Source organism: Dasypus novemcinctus, chromosome 1 (assembly GCF_030445035.2).
Source record: "Dasypus novemcinctus isolate mDasNov1 chromosome 1, mDasNov1.1.hap2, whole genome shotgun sequence".
Classification (NCBI taxonomy): Eukaryota; Metazoa; Chordata; class Mammalia; order Cingulata; family Dasypodidae; genus Dasypus; species Dasypus novemcinctus.
In genome coordinates this window covers 104,160,912-104,181,527 of record NC_080673.1, presented here as the reverse complement: position 1 = coordinate 104,181,527, position 20,616 = coordinate 104,160,912, and the positions used below count along the sequence as shown (strand labels likewise).

The 20,616-nt window shown below is 35.9% G+C and overlaps 1 protein-coding gene across 10 annotated transcripts in view; it reads left to right on the top strand.

The window, feature by feature from the left end:
* The window catches only part of RAP1GDS1 (Rap1 GTPase-GDP dissociation stimulator 1), a 200,816-nt gene that overhangs the window by 147,924 nt on the left and 32,276 nt on the right, over positions 1-20,616 (top strand). For all 10 annotated transcript variants that reach the window (XM_058295181.2, XM_058295199.1, XM_058295208.1 and 7 more), the window contains 4 exons: positions 11,678-11,821; positions 12,464-12,595; positions 19,215-19,349; positions 20,287-20,412. In XM_058295181.2, the coding sequence (XP_058151164.1) occupies positions 11,678-11,821; positions 12,464-12,595; positions 19,215-19,349; positions 20,287-20,412 (537 nt within the window). The remainder of the gene's footprint in view (positions 1-11,677; positions 11,822-12,463; positions 12,596-19,214; positions 19,350-20,286; positions 20,413-20,616) is intronic.

Genomic DNA, 20,616 nt, shown 5'->3' with positions numbered 1-20,616 from the left:
AAAAATATGCCCCTGCACACATTGTTCAAATTATTGGATGCAAAGGACAGGGAGAGAGTTCTGAAAGCTGCGATCAAAAAACACGTGGCAGGGCACTCCTTGTGTGCATCAGCACCGTGCATGGGCCAGCTCCACACGGGTCAAGGAGGCCCGGGGTTTGAACCGTGGACCTCCCATGTGGTAGGCAGACGCCCTATCCATTGGGTCCCCCCCCATAGGGGAGCCCCACATGCAAGGAGTGTGCCCCGTAAGGAGAGCCGCCCAGCACAAAAGAAAGTGCAGGAAACGGACTTTGGCCCAGTGGTTAGGGCGTCCGTCTACCACGTGGGAGGTCCGTGGTTCAAGCCTCGGGCCTCCTTGACCCATGTGGAGCTGGCCCATGCGCAGTGCTGATGTGCGCAAGGAGTGCGGGGCTACACAGGGGTGTCCCCCGCGTAGGGGAGCCCCACGCGCAAGGAGTGCACCCATAAGGAGAGCCGCCCAGCGCGGAAGGAGGGAGCAGCCTGCTGAGGAATGGCGCCGCCCACACTTCCTGTGCCGCTGACGACCACAGAAGCGGACAAAGAAACAAGATGCAGCAAAAAAGACACAGAAAACAGACAACCGGGGGAGGGGAGGGGAATTAAATAAATAAAAATAGATCTTTAAAAAAAAAAGCAAGTGCAGCCTGCCCAGGAATGGCACCACACACATGGAGAGCTGACACAACAAGATGATGCAACAAAAAGAAACACAGTTTCCGGGTGCCACTGATAAGGATAGAATCGGTTACAGAAGAACACCCAGTGAATGGACACAGAGAACAGACAGCTGGGGTGTGGGAAGGGGAGAGAAATAAATAATTAAATAAATCTTAAAAAAACAAGGCAGCGTGTTATGTATAAGGGAGTCCAAATTAGATTAAGTACCAATTTCTCATCAGAAATCATGGAGACAAGAAAGCAATGGGTTGAAATACTTAAAATGCTGAAAGAATACAGCTGCCAATGAAGAAGTTTTTATCCAGTGAGACTTACTTTCAAAATGAGGAAGAGATTAAGATATCCCTAGATAAACAAAAGCTCAGGTAGTTCATCACCATTAGACCTGCCCTGTAAAGTAATGCTAAAAGGAGTTTTTCAGACAGAAAGGGAAGGACACTAGACAAGCCTTCAAAAAGGCATAAAGTAATAAAGACCTGTGATAAAGGTAATCATTTCAATTAATTATAAGTGCCTGTACTATTTTATTGTATTCTATATATATATATAACTCTACTTCCTATAGGTGCTAAAATGCAAATGCATTAAAGTAGTGTTGTTATCAAATCAAATGAGTGTTATAGATTTAGGATGTTAAATTTTAACCCCATGGTAACCATGAGGAAAATACATGAAAGTAGAAATGAGAGGATAGTCAGTGAGATATAATACCAGAAATTAATAAATATGAATATAGGCATTAGCAGAAGAATTGAGGGACAAAAAAATATATGACTTGCAAAGACTAGCAAAATGGCAGAAGAAAGTCCTGCATTAATAGTAGTGACATTAAATATAAATGTATTAAATTCTCCAGTGACAAGATAGAGATTGGCAGAAAGGATTAAAAAAAAACCTGACCCAACTATAAGCTGTGTGCAGCAGTCTTACCATTCAAGCACATAAGTAAGTTGAAAGTGAAAGGATGAGAAAGAATATATACCATGCAAGTAGTAACCAAGAGAGAGCTGGGATAACTATACTAATATCAGATTACATAGACTTTAAGTCACCAGCGCTTATGAGGGACAAAGATGGGCATTATCTACTGATAATGGGGTCTGTTGAACAAGAAGATGTAAAAATTATAAGTATCTATGCACCTAATTGCAGTGTCCCAAAATATATGAAGTAAATATTGACAGATTTGAAGAAGAAATTGATGGTTCTACATTAATACTAAGAAACTTTAATATACCAATTTCAATAATGGATGGAACATCTAGACAGAAGATCAATAAAGAAAAGTATAAGATTTGATACTCTAAATCAACTAGATGTATCAGACATATATTGAGTACTTCACATAACAACAGAGTACACATTCCTCTAGTGGAACATATGTTACTTCACCAAACAAATCTCAATAAATTAAAACATATAGAAACCGTCCAATATATCTTCTCCAACAATGGAATGACGGTAGAAATTCGTACCAGAGGGACAAATGGAAAATTGACATGTGTATGTGGAAATTAAACAATGTGCTCTTAAATAATAGAAGGGTTAAGGAGAATATCACAAGGAAAAGGAGGAAAAAGCATGAGGCAAAGGAAGATGAAAATACAACCAAAACTTTTCGGATGCAACAAAGGCAGTGCTTATAGGCAATTTTATAGCTTTAGATGCTTAAAATAAAAAAAGATTTCAAATCAGACACATAACCTAAAAACTGAAAACTAGAAAAAGAAGAGCATACTAAACCCTAAGCGAGCAAAAGGAAGGCAATAACAAACCTTACATTGGAGTTAAATGACATAGAGGATAAAAACAAAGTGCATACACGACAACTGAGGGAGTGTTAAGTTCCCAGCCAGGGGAGCTCTGTCACATCCCACAATGGAATAGCAACAATTCCCCAAGTGCAAGGGCACTTGACCAGAGAAGAAGGATGGTCCTATGATGGGCCCTTGATACTGATGACTATGTTTATGACCTGCTTGAAATTTCAACTACGCCTAGAGCTGCAGGGTGCCTAAGAGTTACTTCCTGAGAGCCTCCATGTTACTCAAATGGCCGCTCTCTAAGCCAAACTCAGTTTGTAAATGCATTACCTTCCCCCCAGCATAGAACATGACCCCCGGGGATGAGTCTCCTGGCGCTGAGGGATTACTACCAATAACCAGCTGGTGACGCAACTAGAAAAAGACCTTGAATAAAATGGGGAAATGGTAAAGACAAATGAGCTTATATGGCTAAGAGCTTTCAAAATGAGTCGGGAGGTCATCAGAGGGGTTGCACTTATTCACGTCTCAGCAGCATCCCAGGGACAGCCAAGTAGATACAAGGTATCAAGTCGATACCAGGTAGTGGTGCTCCTGAGGGCTACAGAGACACACAGGTTCTACAGTCATGGCACATGGCTCTGGAGTTCAGTGCCTTGCCAGTGGGCCCGACTTTGGAATTTGTGCTCCTGAGTGTGAAGGAGTTGGTCTCAGATGTGACCTTTCTACACATGCCTCTTCTGTTACTTTTGCTGAACCTGTGGTTGGTGCTGGGATTGGTGTATATGCAGGAGGCTTGAATCTCTGGACTGGCCATGTGCTAGCTGGGCCCTGAGCCTCAGCAGAGTTGCATCACCTACTCTTCGGTTTGTTGGACTTACCCAGGTCAGCTAACAGGGAGGTGAAGATGGTTAACCACCACACCAGGGAACTGAGAGTGTCTACAACTGCAAGCAGGAGAATCGTATCCCTCAGCCATGTGGGATCTAAGCCCCCTCTCAGTTTAGAGGTGGAGTGGATATCACCATTCCAGGGTCCACAGGATGGAGAATATGATACAGATTAGAGTAGATTTACTGGTATTCTACTATAGAACTATTGTGACTCTAGCAATGGAAGAAATTGTATCATCGATGTGGAGACAGTGGCCACAGTAGTTGCTGAGGGCAGGGAGAGGGAAGAAGAGGTGTGATGTGGGCGCATATTCTGGACTTGGAGTTGTCCTGCATGGTATTGCAGGGACAGATGCAGGATATCATATATCCTGCCATAACCCACTGAATGGACTGGGGGAGTATAAACTACAATGTAAATTAATCTATGCAGTGTTGCAGTGCAATGAATGTGCCACAAAAGATTATAAGACAGAGAGAAGAAAGGATGGCCCATGCAAAGGAAGATGATAAAAATCCATTAAAAAAAAAAAAGAAGAAAAAGACCAAACTGTGGACATACTGGCCAAAGACTTTTTTTTTTTTAAGAGGAGAATAGAGGATCTTTATGAAAATATTAAAACCTCTTTACAAAAAAGGCACACGTTCTCCTCTGAGTTTGCTCCAATTGCAATATAACATATGAGGCTCTTTTTTTGGGAGTGGGGAAATCAAAGAGTTCTATGGTTTTTAACAAAACAACCCAAAGAAACCATTTCAAGTGTAGAAACCAATTCTTTGGTCTTTAACTGAAAAGTAAAACACTGAAATAAAACTAGATTTTTTTACTCCATCAATTTGCAAAACTGAACTATAATCCAAACTAATGGGATAAGCATAAGAAGCTATTTACGGGCTGGAGCCATCTCTGATTCCATCAATTTGTTTTCCATTCTTTGTTGTGATTTGGTATTTCTCGTGGATCTCCAGAGACAGTTTCTGGTTTGAGGAAGAATGTCAATAGCCAGTTAGTTCTCCAGGAGTTTTCTCTGTGACAATAACAGAATTTCTATCAATCAGAGTTCCTTCTTTTTTTTTTTTTTTTTATTGTAAATGACGCCAGCTCATCATAGATTCCACCCCTGCAGACGTCGGCTCACATCCTTCCTCCACCCCCCGATTTCCTGTAAGCCTGTTTTCCAGTCTCTAGCTCTCTGAGGCAGGTTGCTTATTTCATATCATTGAAGTCATGTAGTATTTGTCCTTCAATGCCTGGGTTGCTTCACTCAACATAAGGTTCTCAAGATTCATCCATGTTATCACGTGTGTTTGTAGTGTATTTGTTCTTACAGCCGAGTAGTATTCCATTGTGTGTATATACCACATTTTATTGATCCACTCATCTGTTGATGGGCATTTGGGTTGATTCCAACTTTTGGCGATAGTGAACAATGCTGCTATGAACATTGGTGTACATATATCGGTTTGTGTCCTTGTTTTCAGTTCTGATGGGTATATACCCAGCAGTGGTATTGCTGGGTCATATGGCAAATCTATGGTTAGTTTTTTGAGAAACCGCCAAACTGTCCTCCAGAATGGTTGGATCCTTCTGCATTCCCACCAGCAGTGGATGAGTGTTCCCTTTCTTCACATCTTCTCCAGCATTTGTATTCTTCTCTTTTTTTCATAGCTGCCAATCTTATGGGAGTAAGATGGTATCTCATTGTAGTTTTGATTTGCATTTCCCTGATAGCTAGAGACTTGGAGCATTTTTTCATGTGCTTTTTAGCCATTTGTATTTCTTCTTTGGAGGAGAAGAACCCTTCTGTTTCTGTTTCTGTTTAAATCTTTTTCCCATTTTTTAAATGATTTGTTTATCTTTTTATTTTCAAGATATAGGAGTTCTTTATATATGCAAGTTATAAGTCTTTTATCAGATATATGGTTGCCAAATATTTTCTCCCATTTGAGGAGTTGAAGGAAAATACAGAGAAAGTGATTGTCAACCTATAATTTTAAGTTCAGTGAAAATATCCTCAAAAATGAAGGCAAAATAAAGACATCTGCAGATAAAATGCAAGTAAATGCATAACTCTTATACCACTAAGAGAAATTATAAAAGGTGTTTGTCAGGCAGAATAAAAGTGATTCCAGATGGAAGGTTATAGATTTAGGGAAGAATAAAGATCAAGGATTCCAGTAAATACAAAGGTAAATCTCATGAGCATTGATACGTAAAATAATAAAAAATGATTATTATGAAGATAAAAACGTTTATATTATGAATAATATACCATAAAACTTAGAAATCAGAAAGGAGATAAAAGGAGTTGAAGAGTTCCAAAACCCTCATATTGACTGAAAAGGCCTTATTATTACTTTGCTTATTCTCTGATCTCAAGTTTTAGGGTGAGTACTAAAATAAAAAATTGAGGTGTTTGTACCAAACTAATAGAAAGGTTAATGGAAAGATTTTTTTTTAAGGACAATATCGATCCAAAGAGAACAAGTAAGGCAAAATAAAGGAACATGTAACGGAGGACAAATTGAGCACAAAAGATGTAGTAGATTGAATATACATATTTCCTTAATTTCATTAAATGTAAAATGGCCTAAATGCTTAGTTGAAAGACCCATTGTTTAACTAGATTTTAAACAATTGCTTTTCAAAACAAGAGACACTTTTTAAATATAATGAGATTTTAAAGAATGGGCCATTTACCATTGCAATCCAGTGAAGGCTGTGTTATTAATGTCAGTAATATCAGATAAAATAGACTTTTGGATGAAAAGTATTGCTAGAGATAAGGTCAATTTATAGCAGTAAAATGTCCAGTTCATCAAGAAGATACAGTTATATATCTCACCAAAATCTATTAGGCAATGTATTCCAAACAGTGAGGAGAAACAGATATAATCTACAAAAGTAGTAGTAGTTTTTAATATACTTCTTTTAGTAATTAATAGAAGAAGCAGAGAGAAAAACAAGGATGTAGAAAATTTGAACATGGTTAAGAAGATTTACTTAATGACCTGTTTTAAAACACGGTGCTCAACTCTAGAGCCCTTTATTTTCAAGTACACGAATCCTTTAAAAACAATGACAGTGTACTTTTCAACAAATTTCAAAGGATTGTAATCATACTGAGTATGTTCTATGACCTGTGTCATTTATCTAAAAACCAGTAATAAAAACAACTAGGAAATGTCTTTATCTTTGGATATTAGGAAAAACACTTCCCATGTCTCAGAAATCAAAGAAAAGAAGTCATGATGGAAATTACAAAATTTCCTGATAATGAAAATAGAAATACTACATATTTAATCTTATGTGATGCATGTAAAACCATACTTAGAGGTAATTTTTCTTGCTTTAAATGCATATTTCAGAAACAGAAAAAAGTTAAAATCAATAAGCTCATCATTCAGCTTGGAAAGTCAGGGAGAAGAAAACAGAAGTTAAGCCCAAAGAAAGTAGAAACAAGGAAATAACAAAGAGATTAAATTAATAAAATAAAAAATAAGCGGGGAGCAGATGTAGCTCAAGTGGTTGAGTGCCTGCTTCCCATGTATGAGGTCCCAGATTCAATCTCTGGTACCTCCTAAAAACAAAGACAGATCTCATTGGGGAGCAGACATAGCTGAGTGGTTGAGTACCTTCTTCCTATATATGAGGTCATGGGTTCGTTCCCCAGTACCTCCTAAAAAAAAAAAGAAAAAAGAAAAAAGAAAACATGCAATGCAATACACACATATATAGCCAAATTTGGGTCTGAAAAGACTAATAAAATTCTGAAACCTCTGTTAATATTTATCAGGTAAAATAGACCAGGCACAAATATTAAATATCAGGAATGCAAAAGTAGACTTTAGTCCAGATCTACAAACATCAAGAGGATGTTATGAACAATTTGATGTCAATATATTTTAAAATATGGATATTTGGAAATGGTTGAGATTGGAAATTTTATGTTGTATGTATGTTGCCACAACTAAAAAAAAGAAAAAGAGGAAGAGACTAAAGAGGCAATCCCAATGAAGTTACAGTACATTATTTTGGGCTGCATCTAAGAGTGGTAGAGAAAAGACCTAAAGGACATTATTGGGACAATTGTAAAAACTGGAATATTGACTGTATCCTTTATATCAGTGTTAAATTTCCTGTATTTGATAACCACACTTAGTACGGTTTATGCATATACGCCTATCCTTGTTCTTAGGAAGTATATGTGTAAGTATCAAGTGTTAATAGAGTATGATATATACATCCTTTTCTCAAACATTTAGATAGATTAGATAGATAGATAGATAGATAGATAGATAGATAGATAGATAGATAGATAGATAGATAGATAGAGCAAATGTGGCAAAATGTTAAAGGTAGGTAAATCTATGTAGGTGTATTTTGGCCTTCTGTATTGTTTTTGTTTTATTTTTATAATTATCCTGCAAGTTTGAGTTCATTTCAAAGTAAAAAGTTTTAGGAAAAAAAATATGGATGATATAAACAATTAGCAGAAATTACAACTTAAAATTGTGTAAGAAGACATAAGAAACCTGGGTCATCTTATAAATATTAAAGAAATTACTTCTATAATTAACTCTAGCACCAGGCGTATTCACCAGTTTCATTTAACTTTTGTATTACAAAAGTTGTGAATATTAAATTCTTCCAGAGAATAGGAAAAGTAGACATATTTGCCAATTTACTTTAATAAGACTAACAGAACTTTCATACCATATTCCAACAAAAACAGAAGAAGAATTAAAAATAAAGGCCAATCTCACTATAAATGTAGATCTAAAATTCACACGCAAATATCTGAAAAGGATATCTACCAGAAGTCTACAGAAGCATCATACTCAATTGTGAAATAAAAAACATTAACTTTGAGACTGGGAATAAAAGAAGTGTCACCCACACTTCTATTCAATATTGTGTTTTAGGAACTATGCATTACAATAGAGTAAGTGGGGAAAGAAGACGTAGGAAGGAAAGAAAACCATCGTTATTCATAGCTGATATTATTATATATGTGAAAAATCCAAAACAATCCCTGGATCAATATTTATAATTAATATAGTTAAATTGCTGGCCACTTTTTGTTTGTACGTGCATGTCTGTGTGTGTGTGCATTGTATTTCTCTATACTAGCTAAAACTGGAAAATAAATTTTTTAAGAATACATTGTGGCGGCGGACTTGGCCCAGTGGTTAGGGCGTCCGTCTACCACATGGGAGGTCCGCGGTTCAAACCCTGGGCTTCTTTGACCCGTGTGTAGCTGGCCCATGCGCAGTGCTGATGCCCGCTTTCAAGGAGTGCCATTGCCACGCAGGGGTGTCTTCCACGTAGGGGAGCCCCATGCATAAGGAGTGTGCCCCATAAGGAGAGCCGCCCAGCGCAAAAAAGAAAATGCAGCCTGCCCAGGAATGGTGCCGCACACACGGAGAGCTGACACAAGATGAAGCAATGAAAAAAGAAACAGATTCCTGTGCCACTGACAACAACAGAAGTGGACAAAGAAGACGCAGCAAATAGACACAGAGAACAGACAACCGGGGGCGGGAGGCGGGGGGGGGGGGGGGATGGGGAGGGTCAGAAATAAAGAAATAAATCTTTAAAAAAAAAAAAGGAATACATTGTTCACCATATGTTTTAGTTTTCCTAGATGTTAAAACAAATATCATATGATGAGTTGACTTAAACAAGGAAAAATTACTTGCTCATAGTTTTGAGGCTAGGAGGAGTCCAAAGTGGAGGTGTTCTCAAGATGATACTTTTTCTCTGTGTGTCTGAATTTCATTCTGCTTATAAAGGACTTCAGTAATAGGATTAAGACCAATCCTGATTCAGCAGGGCCATACATCTTAGCTGAAGAAACCTTATCAAAATGACCTGTTTACAATGGATTTGCACCTGCAGGAATGGGTTTAGATGAAGAACATGTTTTGCTGGGGTACATATTTCCAAGCCACCACACCATTGTATAAAAAAATGAAATTCTTAAGAATAAACTAATAAGATATTCAAGATCTCTGTGAAGAAAACTATAGAGCATCATTAAGAGAAATTAAGTATGTAAATAAATGGAAAGCTATGCCAGACACGTTGATTGGAAAGCTCAAAGTCTTAATGATGTTAATGCTCCCCATATTAACTATAGATTCAGTACAATTTTTTAAACAGAATTCCAGAAGGTCAGGAATAGCAAGATACTGTGAAAGAAGGCAGGATGGCCAAATTAGTGTAGCTGAATAATAATAATAAAACTTTAATTTGATAAAATCTTTATCTATATAGTTGTTTATAATTAATTGAGTTTCACATGTATATTCTATGTACTTTTTTGCCCTTGTGGGTTTTTTCTACCATTAAAAACTATTTTAAAATACATATATAATTACATATATACATACACACACACACAAATGGTAGTGCTTGAGATAGTTGTCCTTGGAGAGGATGATATTGGTTTTAATGTATACTGAGCTGTCTGCTTTGTCAGAATGCCTTAATAATCATACTAAATATGGCAATTTAAGCCTCCCACATATGTATGCTATTAGAGTCAAATTGTGAGAAGAGAGATCTGCAAACTTTATTCTTGAACATTTTAAATTTCTTCAATGGCTTAGGTCTTATTCCTTATGCAGAAATCACGTTTTCATCTCTTTTGGTGTTTTGGCCAAATGAAACTTTTATCATCTTCAGCCAATTTTATACTAGATAATTAATTACCTGTCACTTTCCTTTCAAAATAATAATGTTTTATCTCTTATTTATTTTTTCTCCCCAACCACCTTCACCTCTATTTTATAATTGTACAGTGGATTGAACAATACCTTCAAAAACTCACTTCTAGACTAATCCTTAGCATTTATTCTTGGCCTTCTTGGTTATGCAAAGGAGAGTGATTTCAACAGGTTAAGTTGTGATTTGTATAGTACAAGGTTTTAGTATTTTTAAGGCTTTTTTATCATGACTTTTTCAATTTTCTGTCACCACACATTTCTAGCCTTAACATTTAGTACCAAGGAAACACCCTACTTTCATTTCATCATGGCACAATATGAGTATACCTGTTAAAAATAATATTACAGATTGAATATTCTTTGAATTCTGAGCTAATATTTGAAAGAAGATCTTGGTGGTGGAAAAAAAACAGTAACATTTTACAAAAAAGTCTGTAGTATTTCTTTCAAATGGCAAGTTGGAAACACCACTATTGATTATCTGTGCACATACAACTAAGCAAGACCAATAACTAAAATAAAATCCAACTAAAATAAATTTTAATTTTAAAAATCTGTGTAGCAAATACATTTCAAAGCTTAGTTGATCAGGCTTTATCTTAAGCAGTATCAAGGATACTGAAAGCATTTAAGTAGGCCAGTTTAGTCATAAAATGAAATATTCAGGATATTAAAGATGCAATTAGAAACTGATTTGATATGAAAGTGGAGTTTCCTGCAAAGGTTATTTTTAATAGGATAGTTGAGAGGAGCAGATGTAGCTCAAATGTTTGAGTGCCTGCTTCCCCCACATACAAGGTCCCAGGTTCAATCCACAGTGCCTCCTGCAAACAAAAAAAAATCAACTCAGGGGAGCCAGTATAGCTCAATGGTTGAGATGTAAATTTTAACTCTGAAATTGCTTATTTTGTTGGTTAGCCGTCAGTAAGGTATGAAGTTTTTTTTCCCCCTTTCAGTTGTAGTTATGGAAATTTGAAAACAGATTCAAAAGTAAAGAGATATAGATATAACGAACCACTATATACCAGTCACCCAAGAAGACTTTAAATTAATGAAAATCTGAAGCCCTTTTAAAAAACATAACTTTTAAAGTTCATAAAGTTATGGATTTATTAGTTGTCTAGGAAAATAGCATCTATACAAAATTGAATCCAAATATGCTTGTGTAGGTTGAAATTTACTGATTATCTTTACTTTCCAATAAATTTGAAACAAAATTTAAGTCCCAGTAGTGGATATATTTTAACCTTATATTACAAGTGTATGTATTTTATTTTGAACATATTTTTCGTTGTTGACTTTTAAATATGAGGATAATACCTAGAATAACAGTGGAATGATAATACATACCTTCATAGCTGAGAATTGATTATTTCTGCTGCTGTGGAGACATTGTGGAAGGTAACAATTTCAAATGAAAGAATGAAATTAGCTTTTGTATATTTAATCTATGCTGTCAGATACATCCTTTTGAAACTCAAATCTACGAAGGAGTGTTATGTTAATCATGCATTTTCTTGGTTTCTTCTAAATCTTTCTTTATAATGGATTGCTTATACCAAGCTCCTATTTCATTTCAAATTTTTAGATGCCATTAAATTACAGCTGGTTGAAGCAGGCCTGGTGGAATGCCTGCTTGAGATTGTTCAACAGAAGGTAGATAGTGACAAAGAAGATGATATTGCTGAGCTCAAAACTGCTTCAGATCTAATGGTTTTACTACTTCTTGGAGGTAAGTTATATTCTGTGCTAATGAAATAACATGGTTGTCAGATTTTTTAAAAATTCATTATTCATTAAATCTCTTCTTTAGACACTCTACTGGGTATTTTCTCATTTTCCTCTTAATCCTTTTGATATGATGATTTTGAAACCTTTAACACATTATATAAAGAGAAATAGAGATAAAAAACCTGAAAAAGAGGGGACTTCACTGTCTTCCCTATTTGAAAAATTGTCATATTGGAGACAGCCAGCCATTGTATCAAAAAGCCAAACTAGGACTAATGGAAAGTATAGCAAGGCACACTTTCTAGAAAGTTACAAGGAAACTAGAAAGCTTCAAGGAAACCTTTCTACTATTTACCATGGAGAGAGGTGAAGTGGGTAGCAACATGCAAGAGAGGAGGCTAGCTAATTTTCCTTTCAGTCAGCAGCCAGATGGCTACTTGTCAAAGCATCCAGTGGGACTTGGAGTAGAAAAATTTTAATTTCTTTTGTCTATTCTCTATTAAAATATTATTACAAAAAGAAGCATTACTTTCCCTTTATGAAATTATGGTATGAGTAGGTATGTAGTTTCCCAGTTAGATTTATGGATTTGTTATCCTAATTATTTTCCTCTTATTTAACTATTTGTTTCATTTGCCTCCAGATGAATCCATGCAGAAATTATTTGAAGGAGGAAAAGGCAATGTGTTTCAAAGGGTTCTTTCTTGGATTCCATCAAATAACCACCAGCTACAGCTAGCTGGGGCGTTGGCAATTGCAAATTTTGCCAGAAATGGTAAGCTTATTAGGTCATCCTTTTTAAATCAAATATTTTGTATTTTCTTGTTTATTTTTGCTTTGACATTACATGTACTAAAACTGCAACTCTTCAGAAGTGTGTGTAGTATGTGTGTATGTTCTTACCTTAATTGATCTAAAATATTAACAAATTATATGTTATGCCGTTCAACTAAGCTGTAATTGTTTAAAGATAATGTAGAAAACACTGTTCCTGAAGCACTTCTTTTGAATACTTTGCACTGGAGAGCTTAATAAACTTGAGTCCCATTCTAATAGACATCTGATCTCATGAACATGCCCATTTGCCTACTGATTTTATTTTAATAATCTGAGTATTCATTCTAGGGTTTTTGTGCCTCCATTTATACTTTTATTCCTACAAAATTTAAGCATGAATAATCCTCTGATTTAGGGCAGAATATTTAATGTTATTTCAGAGGCATCAGGCCTACATATTTACTTTCTGAAATCTGTCACTCCTGCTGTTCAGTCAACAAACTTGCTAGTATAATACTGTCTAGGAAATAAGGGTTAATTTTTGTTTTTAATTTGATATTCCATTGTGAACCATTGATGTAATATATTATAGTGGATGGCTTATTTTATTTTTACTCCCTTTTTGGGGATGGGACCATCTTGATTTCATATGTTAGTCAAAAATGATGGAGTTGGTCATAAAGATGGTGGCATAAGACATCCCTGTGAACATTTCCCCTTAGAGACAGCTAAATAAAAGTGCAAATTCAGCTCTTTGGAACTCTGGAGGACAGTCAAGAATGGAAAGTGACTCTGCAAATGCTGAATTGGAAAAAAAAATACTTAAAAAAGGTAGGAGAGTGGTGGGGTGGATTTGCTAGTCCATACCCCTCCCCCATACTCAGATCTGCGCGGTTCATGCAACATACAATGGCAACCTCCCAGTTTTGGCAACTCTTGCCATGTTTGCTGACTGCAGAGACACCCACTGCAGCAATTTACCATCCCACATGCATTCAGGCATGGGGTCTCAAGGCCACACAGACCCACAGTGGTGCCTTAGCAGTCCACACATGTGTATTCAAAGTGGGCGTCTGAAACCAGAGTAACTGGCAGATCCTTTGGCAAGTTGTGCACACTCCCAGCCTGGACCCTAACCGCTGTTATATATAAACAAAAAGATTGGGTGTCTTTTTACACTGACACCATCTGGCTCTGTGGGTCACGATCCCCTAACACAGAAGTTACTGGAGGTAGAAAAGCTACATGGAAAGGGGAAGCTAAGCTGCTGTATGGCATTTCTGACCCAAGGCTGAATACTGGAGTGAAAATATGTTCCAGAGCATGGGAGTGGAACCAAGCAAGGTGCAGCTAACAGAGTTGGAAAATTGTATAAAAATAAAGAGAAGAGTTCAGGATTCCTGGAGAAGGAACAGAGGAAAGGAAACCCTCTCCTAGATAGGGTTACACATACTAGGGTAATATTGAAAGTTACTGTGCACACCCTAAATAAAATTCAGATGCACAATGACATGAGAGAAACTGAACTATTAATTAACCACAGGCAGCCCTAAAGGTACAGTGTAAACTGGGCAAGCATTGAAGAAGAACCCTAACTCATGGCCAATCTATACTAAAACATTAGGCATGAGGGAAAAACTGACTTCCACTGTGAGTGCATGAAAATAATACAATGTTCAGATATCAATAAAAGATCAAAAGTCATGCGAAGTAACAGGAAAAAATGGCTCATTCAAAGGAACAAATTAAAATAGCAGAGTATGTCTATAGATTGGAACAGTTCATTAAAGATGTTCAGTCAAATCCCCCATGTAAGTTCAATGAGGTAAGAAAAACATGGACATAGAACTAAAGGGTGTCAGGAAGACAGTGCATGAGCAAAAAGAATAAAGAATTTAAAAAGTAACATAATGGAACTTACAGACATGGAAAACACAGTAACAGAAATTACAAATATACTAGGGGCATACAAAAGCAGACTTAAACAGGCAGAAGAATGAATCAGTGACCTAGAAGATAGGCCAATCAAAATCATACACTCAGAACAGAGAAAAGAATAGATTAAATTGAGCAATGTCTCAGGGATTTGAGTGATGGCATGAAGTACACAAATATAAGTATCATGGGTATTCCAGAAATAGAAGAGAAGGAAAAAGGGGCAGAAAGACTATTTGAGGATATAATGGCTAGACACTCCCCAACTCTCATGAAAGACATAAATATACATGTCTAAGAATTGCAGCATACTCCAAACAGTAAATTCCAGTATACCTATAGACACTTATTAATCAGAATGCCAGATGCCAAAAATATGAGAGAATTCTAAAAGAAGCAAGAGAAAAGTGATTGGTCACATACAAAGGATCCTTAATAAGATTAAGTGCTGATTTCCTATCAGAAGCAATGGAGGCAAGAAGGCAGTGGTGTGATATATTAAGGTACTGTTTTAGCATATGTTTGGTTTGCTAAAAGCTCCTGGGAGCAGTATACCAGAAATGGGTTGGCATTTATAATGGAAATTTATTAGGTTAAAAGCTTTCAGTTCTGAGGCTGTGAAAATGTCCAAATTAAGGCATCATCAGAGAGGCTTTTTCACCAGAGGGCAACTATAGGCGATCAGGTGCATGACGGCGTCATCTAAAGATGCTTTCTCTCCAGGCACAACTGCGTGATCAGTCATGTAGCTCAACTCCTCTTTCACAGCTTCTCCATCTCTGTGGCTTTTCCTGTGTGTTTGAGACTTTTTAGTCCTCCATTTATAAAGGACTCCAGTAAAAGGAATAAGACCCACCATGGGTCATGCAATCTAATCAGAGGCCCTTAACTGAAGCAGTCTAACCAAAATGTCCCAACTACAGTGGGTTTACAAGCACAGGTATGGGCACACTTTTAGAACATGATTTTCTAGGGTCCATTAAAGATTCAAATCACATCAATCAAAAGACAGAGTGACAGAATGGATTAAAAAAACATGATCCAGTTCTATGTTATTTACAAGAGACTCACCTTGACCCAAATACCCAAATAAGTTAAAGGTGGAAGGGTGGAAAAAGATATTCCATGCAAATAGTAACCAAAAAAGAGCTGGGGTAACTGTACTTATATTGAACAAAGTAGACTTTACATCAAAAACTGTTATAAGAAACAAAAAAGGACACTATATATTAATAAAAGGTTCAATCCTCTAGGAAGAAATCATAAGTATTTATGCACCTAACCACAGTGCCCCAAAATATGTGAGGCAAGCATTGGCAAAACTGAAGGGAGAAATAAGACACCTCTCTAATAATTCTTAGGAACTTAAATATACCACTCTCATCAATAGATAGAATATCTAGACAGAAGATCAATAAGGAAACAGAGAATTTGAATAATATGACAAATGAAGTAGATCTAATAGACATATTCTGAACATTGTACCAAAGAACAGTAGAGTATACATTCTTCTCCAGTGTTCCTGGATCATTCTCCAGGACAGACCACATATTGGGTCATAAAACAAATCTCAATAAATATAAAAAGTTTGAAACTATAAAAAACATCTCCAACCATAATGGAATGAAGCTGGAAGTCAGTAACAGGTGGAGAACTGGAAAATCCACAAATATATGGATGTTAAATAGCACAGATTTTTTTTTTTAAGATTTATTTTTTATTTATTTCTCTCCCTTCCCCCGTTATCTGCTCTCTCTGACCATTCGCTGTGTGTTCTGTTTTCACTTGCACCCTAGGTGGCACCCAGAAACTGCATGTCTTTTTTATTGCGTCATCTTGCTGCGTCAGCTCTCCGTGTGTGCCCCGCCACCCCTGGGCAGGTTGCGCTTTTTTTGCGAGGGGCGGCTCTCTTGCAGGGCATAATCTTTGTGCGGGGCGCCCCTGTGTGGCCTAGTACTTCTTGTGTGCGGCAGCTCTGCTTGTGGGCCAGATCACCACATGGGTCAGGAGGCTCTGGGTCTTGAACCCTGGACCCTCCCATATGGTAGGCAGACTTTCTACCAGTTGAGCCACATCCACACTCTTAAACAATCAGTGGGTCGAAGAAATGGCAAGGGAAATCAGTAACTATCTTGAGGTAATTGAAAGTCCTTTTAGCCAAGAAAAAGAAATAAGTCATTCAAATCAGAAAGGAGGAAGTAAAACTATCTCTGTTCACAGAAGAATATAAAATATTTTGTATTCTCTTTATATAGAAGATCCCAAAGAATATGCAAGAAAATTACTAGAACTGATCAATGAATGTAGCCAAGTTGTACATTACAAGATCAACACACAAAAGACAGTTGTATTTCTGTATATCACCATACAGACTGGAAATCTTAAAAGCAATCCCATTCACAATAACTCATAAAAGACAAAAATAGCTAGGAATAAAATTTAAGGAAGTAGAAGACTTACACAAGGAAAACTACAAAGCATTGTTGGAAAGATCTAAATAAATGGCAGTACATCCCATGTTCATGTGTAGGCAGATTTAATACTTTCAAACTGTCAGTATTACCCAAAGCTATCTACAAATTCAATGCACTACATTTAAAATCCCAGCAGTCTTTTTTTGCAGAAATGGAAAAGCCAATCCTCATTCATATAGAATCACAAGGAGCCCCAGATAGTCATATCATTATTGCAAAGAAAGAACAAAGAGGGGGTGTCAGACTTCATGATTTCAAAATCTACTGAAAACCCCAGTAACCAAAATATTGTGTTACTGGCATAAAGATATACCCATAAATCAATGAAATAGAATTGAGAGTTCAGAAATAACCCACCATCTCTAAAGCCAGCAGATTTTTGAGAAGGAATCCAAGTACATTAATTGGAAAATGAACAGTCTTTTCAACAAATGATGTTGGAAAAACTGGATATCCAATGTAAAAGAATGACCCCTACCTTGTACCATATACAAAAATCAACTCTAAATGGTTAAAGACCTGAATATAAGAGCTAAAATTCCTTGAAGAAAACATGGGGAAACCTACATAACCTCGGATTTGATAGTGATTTCTTAGATATGAAACCAAAAGCTGAGCAAGAAAAAGAAAAAATAGACAAAATGGACTTCATCAAAAGTAAAAAATTTTCTTCATCAAAGAACACTGTCAAGAAAGTGAGAAGATAATCTTAAGAATGGGAGCAAATATTTCAAAATCATATATCTGATAAAGATTTAATATTCAGAATATATTAAGAACTCCTTTAACTCAACAACAAAAACAAAACTCAAATAAAAAATGAGGGAAAACCGGAAAAGACAGTTCATCAAAGGAGATGTACAAATAGCCAACAAACACATCAAAAGATGTTCATCATCTTGGTCATGAGGAAATACAAGTCGAAACCACAACCTACTAGGTTGGCTGTTGTTAATAAAACATAAAATAGTAATGTGTTGACTAGGATGCAGAGGAATAAGAACCCTTATATATTGCTGTGGCACTATAGTACAGCTACTATGGAAATCTGTTTGTAGTTTCTCAATATATTGAAAATAGAATTACTGTATGACCCAGCAGTCTTCCTTCTTGGTATATACCAAAAAGAATTGAAAGCAGGGACTCAAACAAATATTTGTACAATGCTTATAGCAGCATTGTTCTCAATAGTCAAAAAGTAGAAACAGCCCAATATCTATCAACAGATGAATGAACAAACAATGTGGAAGTACATGCAGTGAAATATTATTCAGCCGTAGGTAATAATGAAGTTCTGGTGTATGTTACAATATGGATGAACCTTGAAGATATCATGTTGAGTGAAATAAGCCAGGCACAAAAGGACAAAATTTGTATGATCTCACTTATATGAAATACCTAGAAGCATACTTCATAAATACAGGTGGTAGTTTACAGGTTACCAGGAGCAGGGGAATGAGATAGGAAGAGGGAGTTAGAGCTTAATGGGTAAGTAATTCTTGTTTGTGATTTATATATATATATATATATATATATATTTTTTTTTTTTTTTTTTTTTTTTAAGGAGTGGTAATGAATGTCAGTGATGGTGGCACTGAATTGTATACTTTAATGTGGTTAAAAAGGGAAATTTGATGCTCTACATTGGTTACTACAGTTAAAAAATTGAAAAAAATGAAGTGAGAGAGGGAAAAGGGAAATTAAAATATAAAAGATGGAGTTAAGATGACAATATATTGATAATTCTTGAGGCCAGTTGTGGGATGTTAAGCAGTTTATTATAATATTCTCTTTCTGTTTGGCAAATTCTGTCATTGGCAAATAATTTAAGTATTAATGCTAATAACAAATATAGAGTACTGTCACTGTATTATATTAGCAGAACATAAGCTGATTTCACTGTAGAAATTTGTAGATGAAGTCTTACTGGACATTTAATTAAACATGGTTCCTACTTACTCATCTTTTGATATATTAATCAGGCTGTAAGCTCAGGATTTTTCTGCTTAGTTTTCTGATTTTAAAAATTTGTGTGTCTTAAGGATCTGAATAAGAATAACCTATAAATCCAATGGGAGAAAGGGATGGAATTAGATTTACTTACTTATAACTCCATTTTCCATAATGTAGAAAATGGACAGGGGTCAGTAATAAAAATTATTTATAGACATTTTTAAAAAGAAGTAAAAAAAATACTTTTTTTTTCAGATGGTAACTGTATCCATATGGTGGAAAATGGAATTGTAGAAAAACTTATGGATCTACTGGACAGACATGTAGAAGATGGAAATGTAACTGTACAGCATGCAGCACTAAGTGCTCTCAGAAATCTGGCCATTCCAGGTAAGACTGTGATTAGGAGGCATATATATTTGGGAAATATGTTTACTGTGTGTGATTAGTTGACCTACTTAATCAAGAAAAAAGAAAAGAAAATCTTCAAACTGTTCATTTTTCATTTTTAGATTTTTTAAGCATCTAGAGTTGAGGTAAGAGAATGGCATCATGTAATAGAGTTCTCTAAAGAATTACTGTTTAAGGTTTTTGTCTTCAAGCAGACGCACAACTTTATAAAATTACCCTAATGTATCTTCTGGGATTAACGGATTTTGAGCCACGAAATCACATATATATCATAAGAAATAATACAAAAGATAGTTAAAATGATTCTTTTATTCTACTTTCTAAAATTGATTTTCAATTGGGTGAATAATTATAACTCTATGAAGATCAAATCCATATAAATGCTATTTGGTTCATATACCCAAATACTATTGGTTATTAATGCTTATAACATCTGTTTTAACACAGTTGGGTCAAGGACAGAGGTAACTAACTGAGTAATTATGCTTTTTGTGATTAAGAATGCAGTATTTTCATATTTCCTTTACAAATTATTGAAGTAAATGCTTTGTTTTTTTAGGAGGTACTGGGGATTAAACCTGGGACCTCATACATAAGAAGTGCATGCTCAACTGCTGAGCTACACCTGCTCCACTTAAGTAAATGTTTTGAGAATGGGTTTGGAAAGCAAGTAAATATGATTTTGTATGTTACATTCCTATAGACACACAGGATACTTAAAATTCGCACTCCCCAGCCCCCCAAAAAAATCCCATTCTTAAAATTCATGCAAGTGTAACAGGATTGTTTCTAATTAGAAAAATACAACACTGGTCCTTACAGATAATAGATACCAATAAATGTGGGTTGAATATTTGTCATCAAGAATGCTAATAACAATTTAACCATATTCTCTCTCTCTCTTCCCCTTTCCCAGTCATAAATAAAGCAAAGATGTTATCTTCGGGGGTCACAGAGACAGTTTTGAAATTTCTTAAATCTGAAATGCCTCCAGTTCAGTTTAAACTTCTGGGAACTTTAAGAATGTTAATAGATGCACAAGGTAAAGAAAAGTTTTGTCCATTTACATTTTTTACTTGATAGTTCTAATGTGTCTCTATTGAAAAAGGACTTTTTAGCTTTCAGAATTATAAAGGCAAAGATAAATAGCAAATGAAAGGTAAATAGAAGTTGGTTTTGGGATCACATTCATCAGGTTCCATGCTTTTTGTAATTGACTTTACATGGTAATTAAATTGCACCTCTG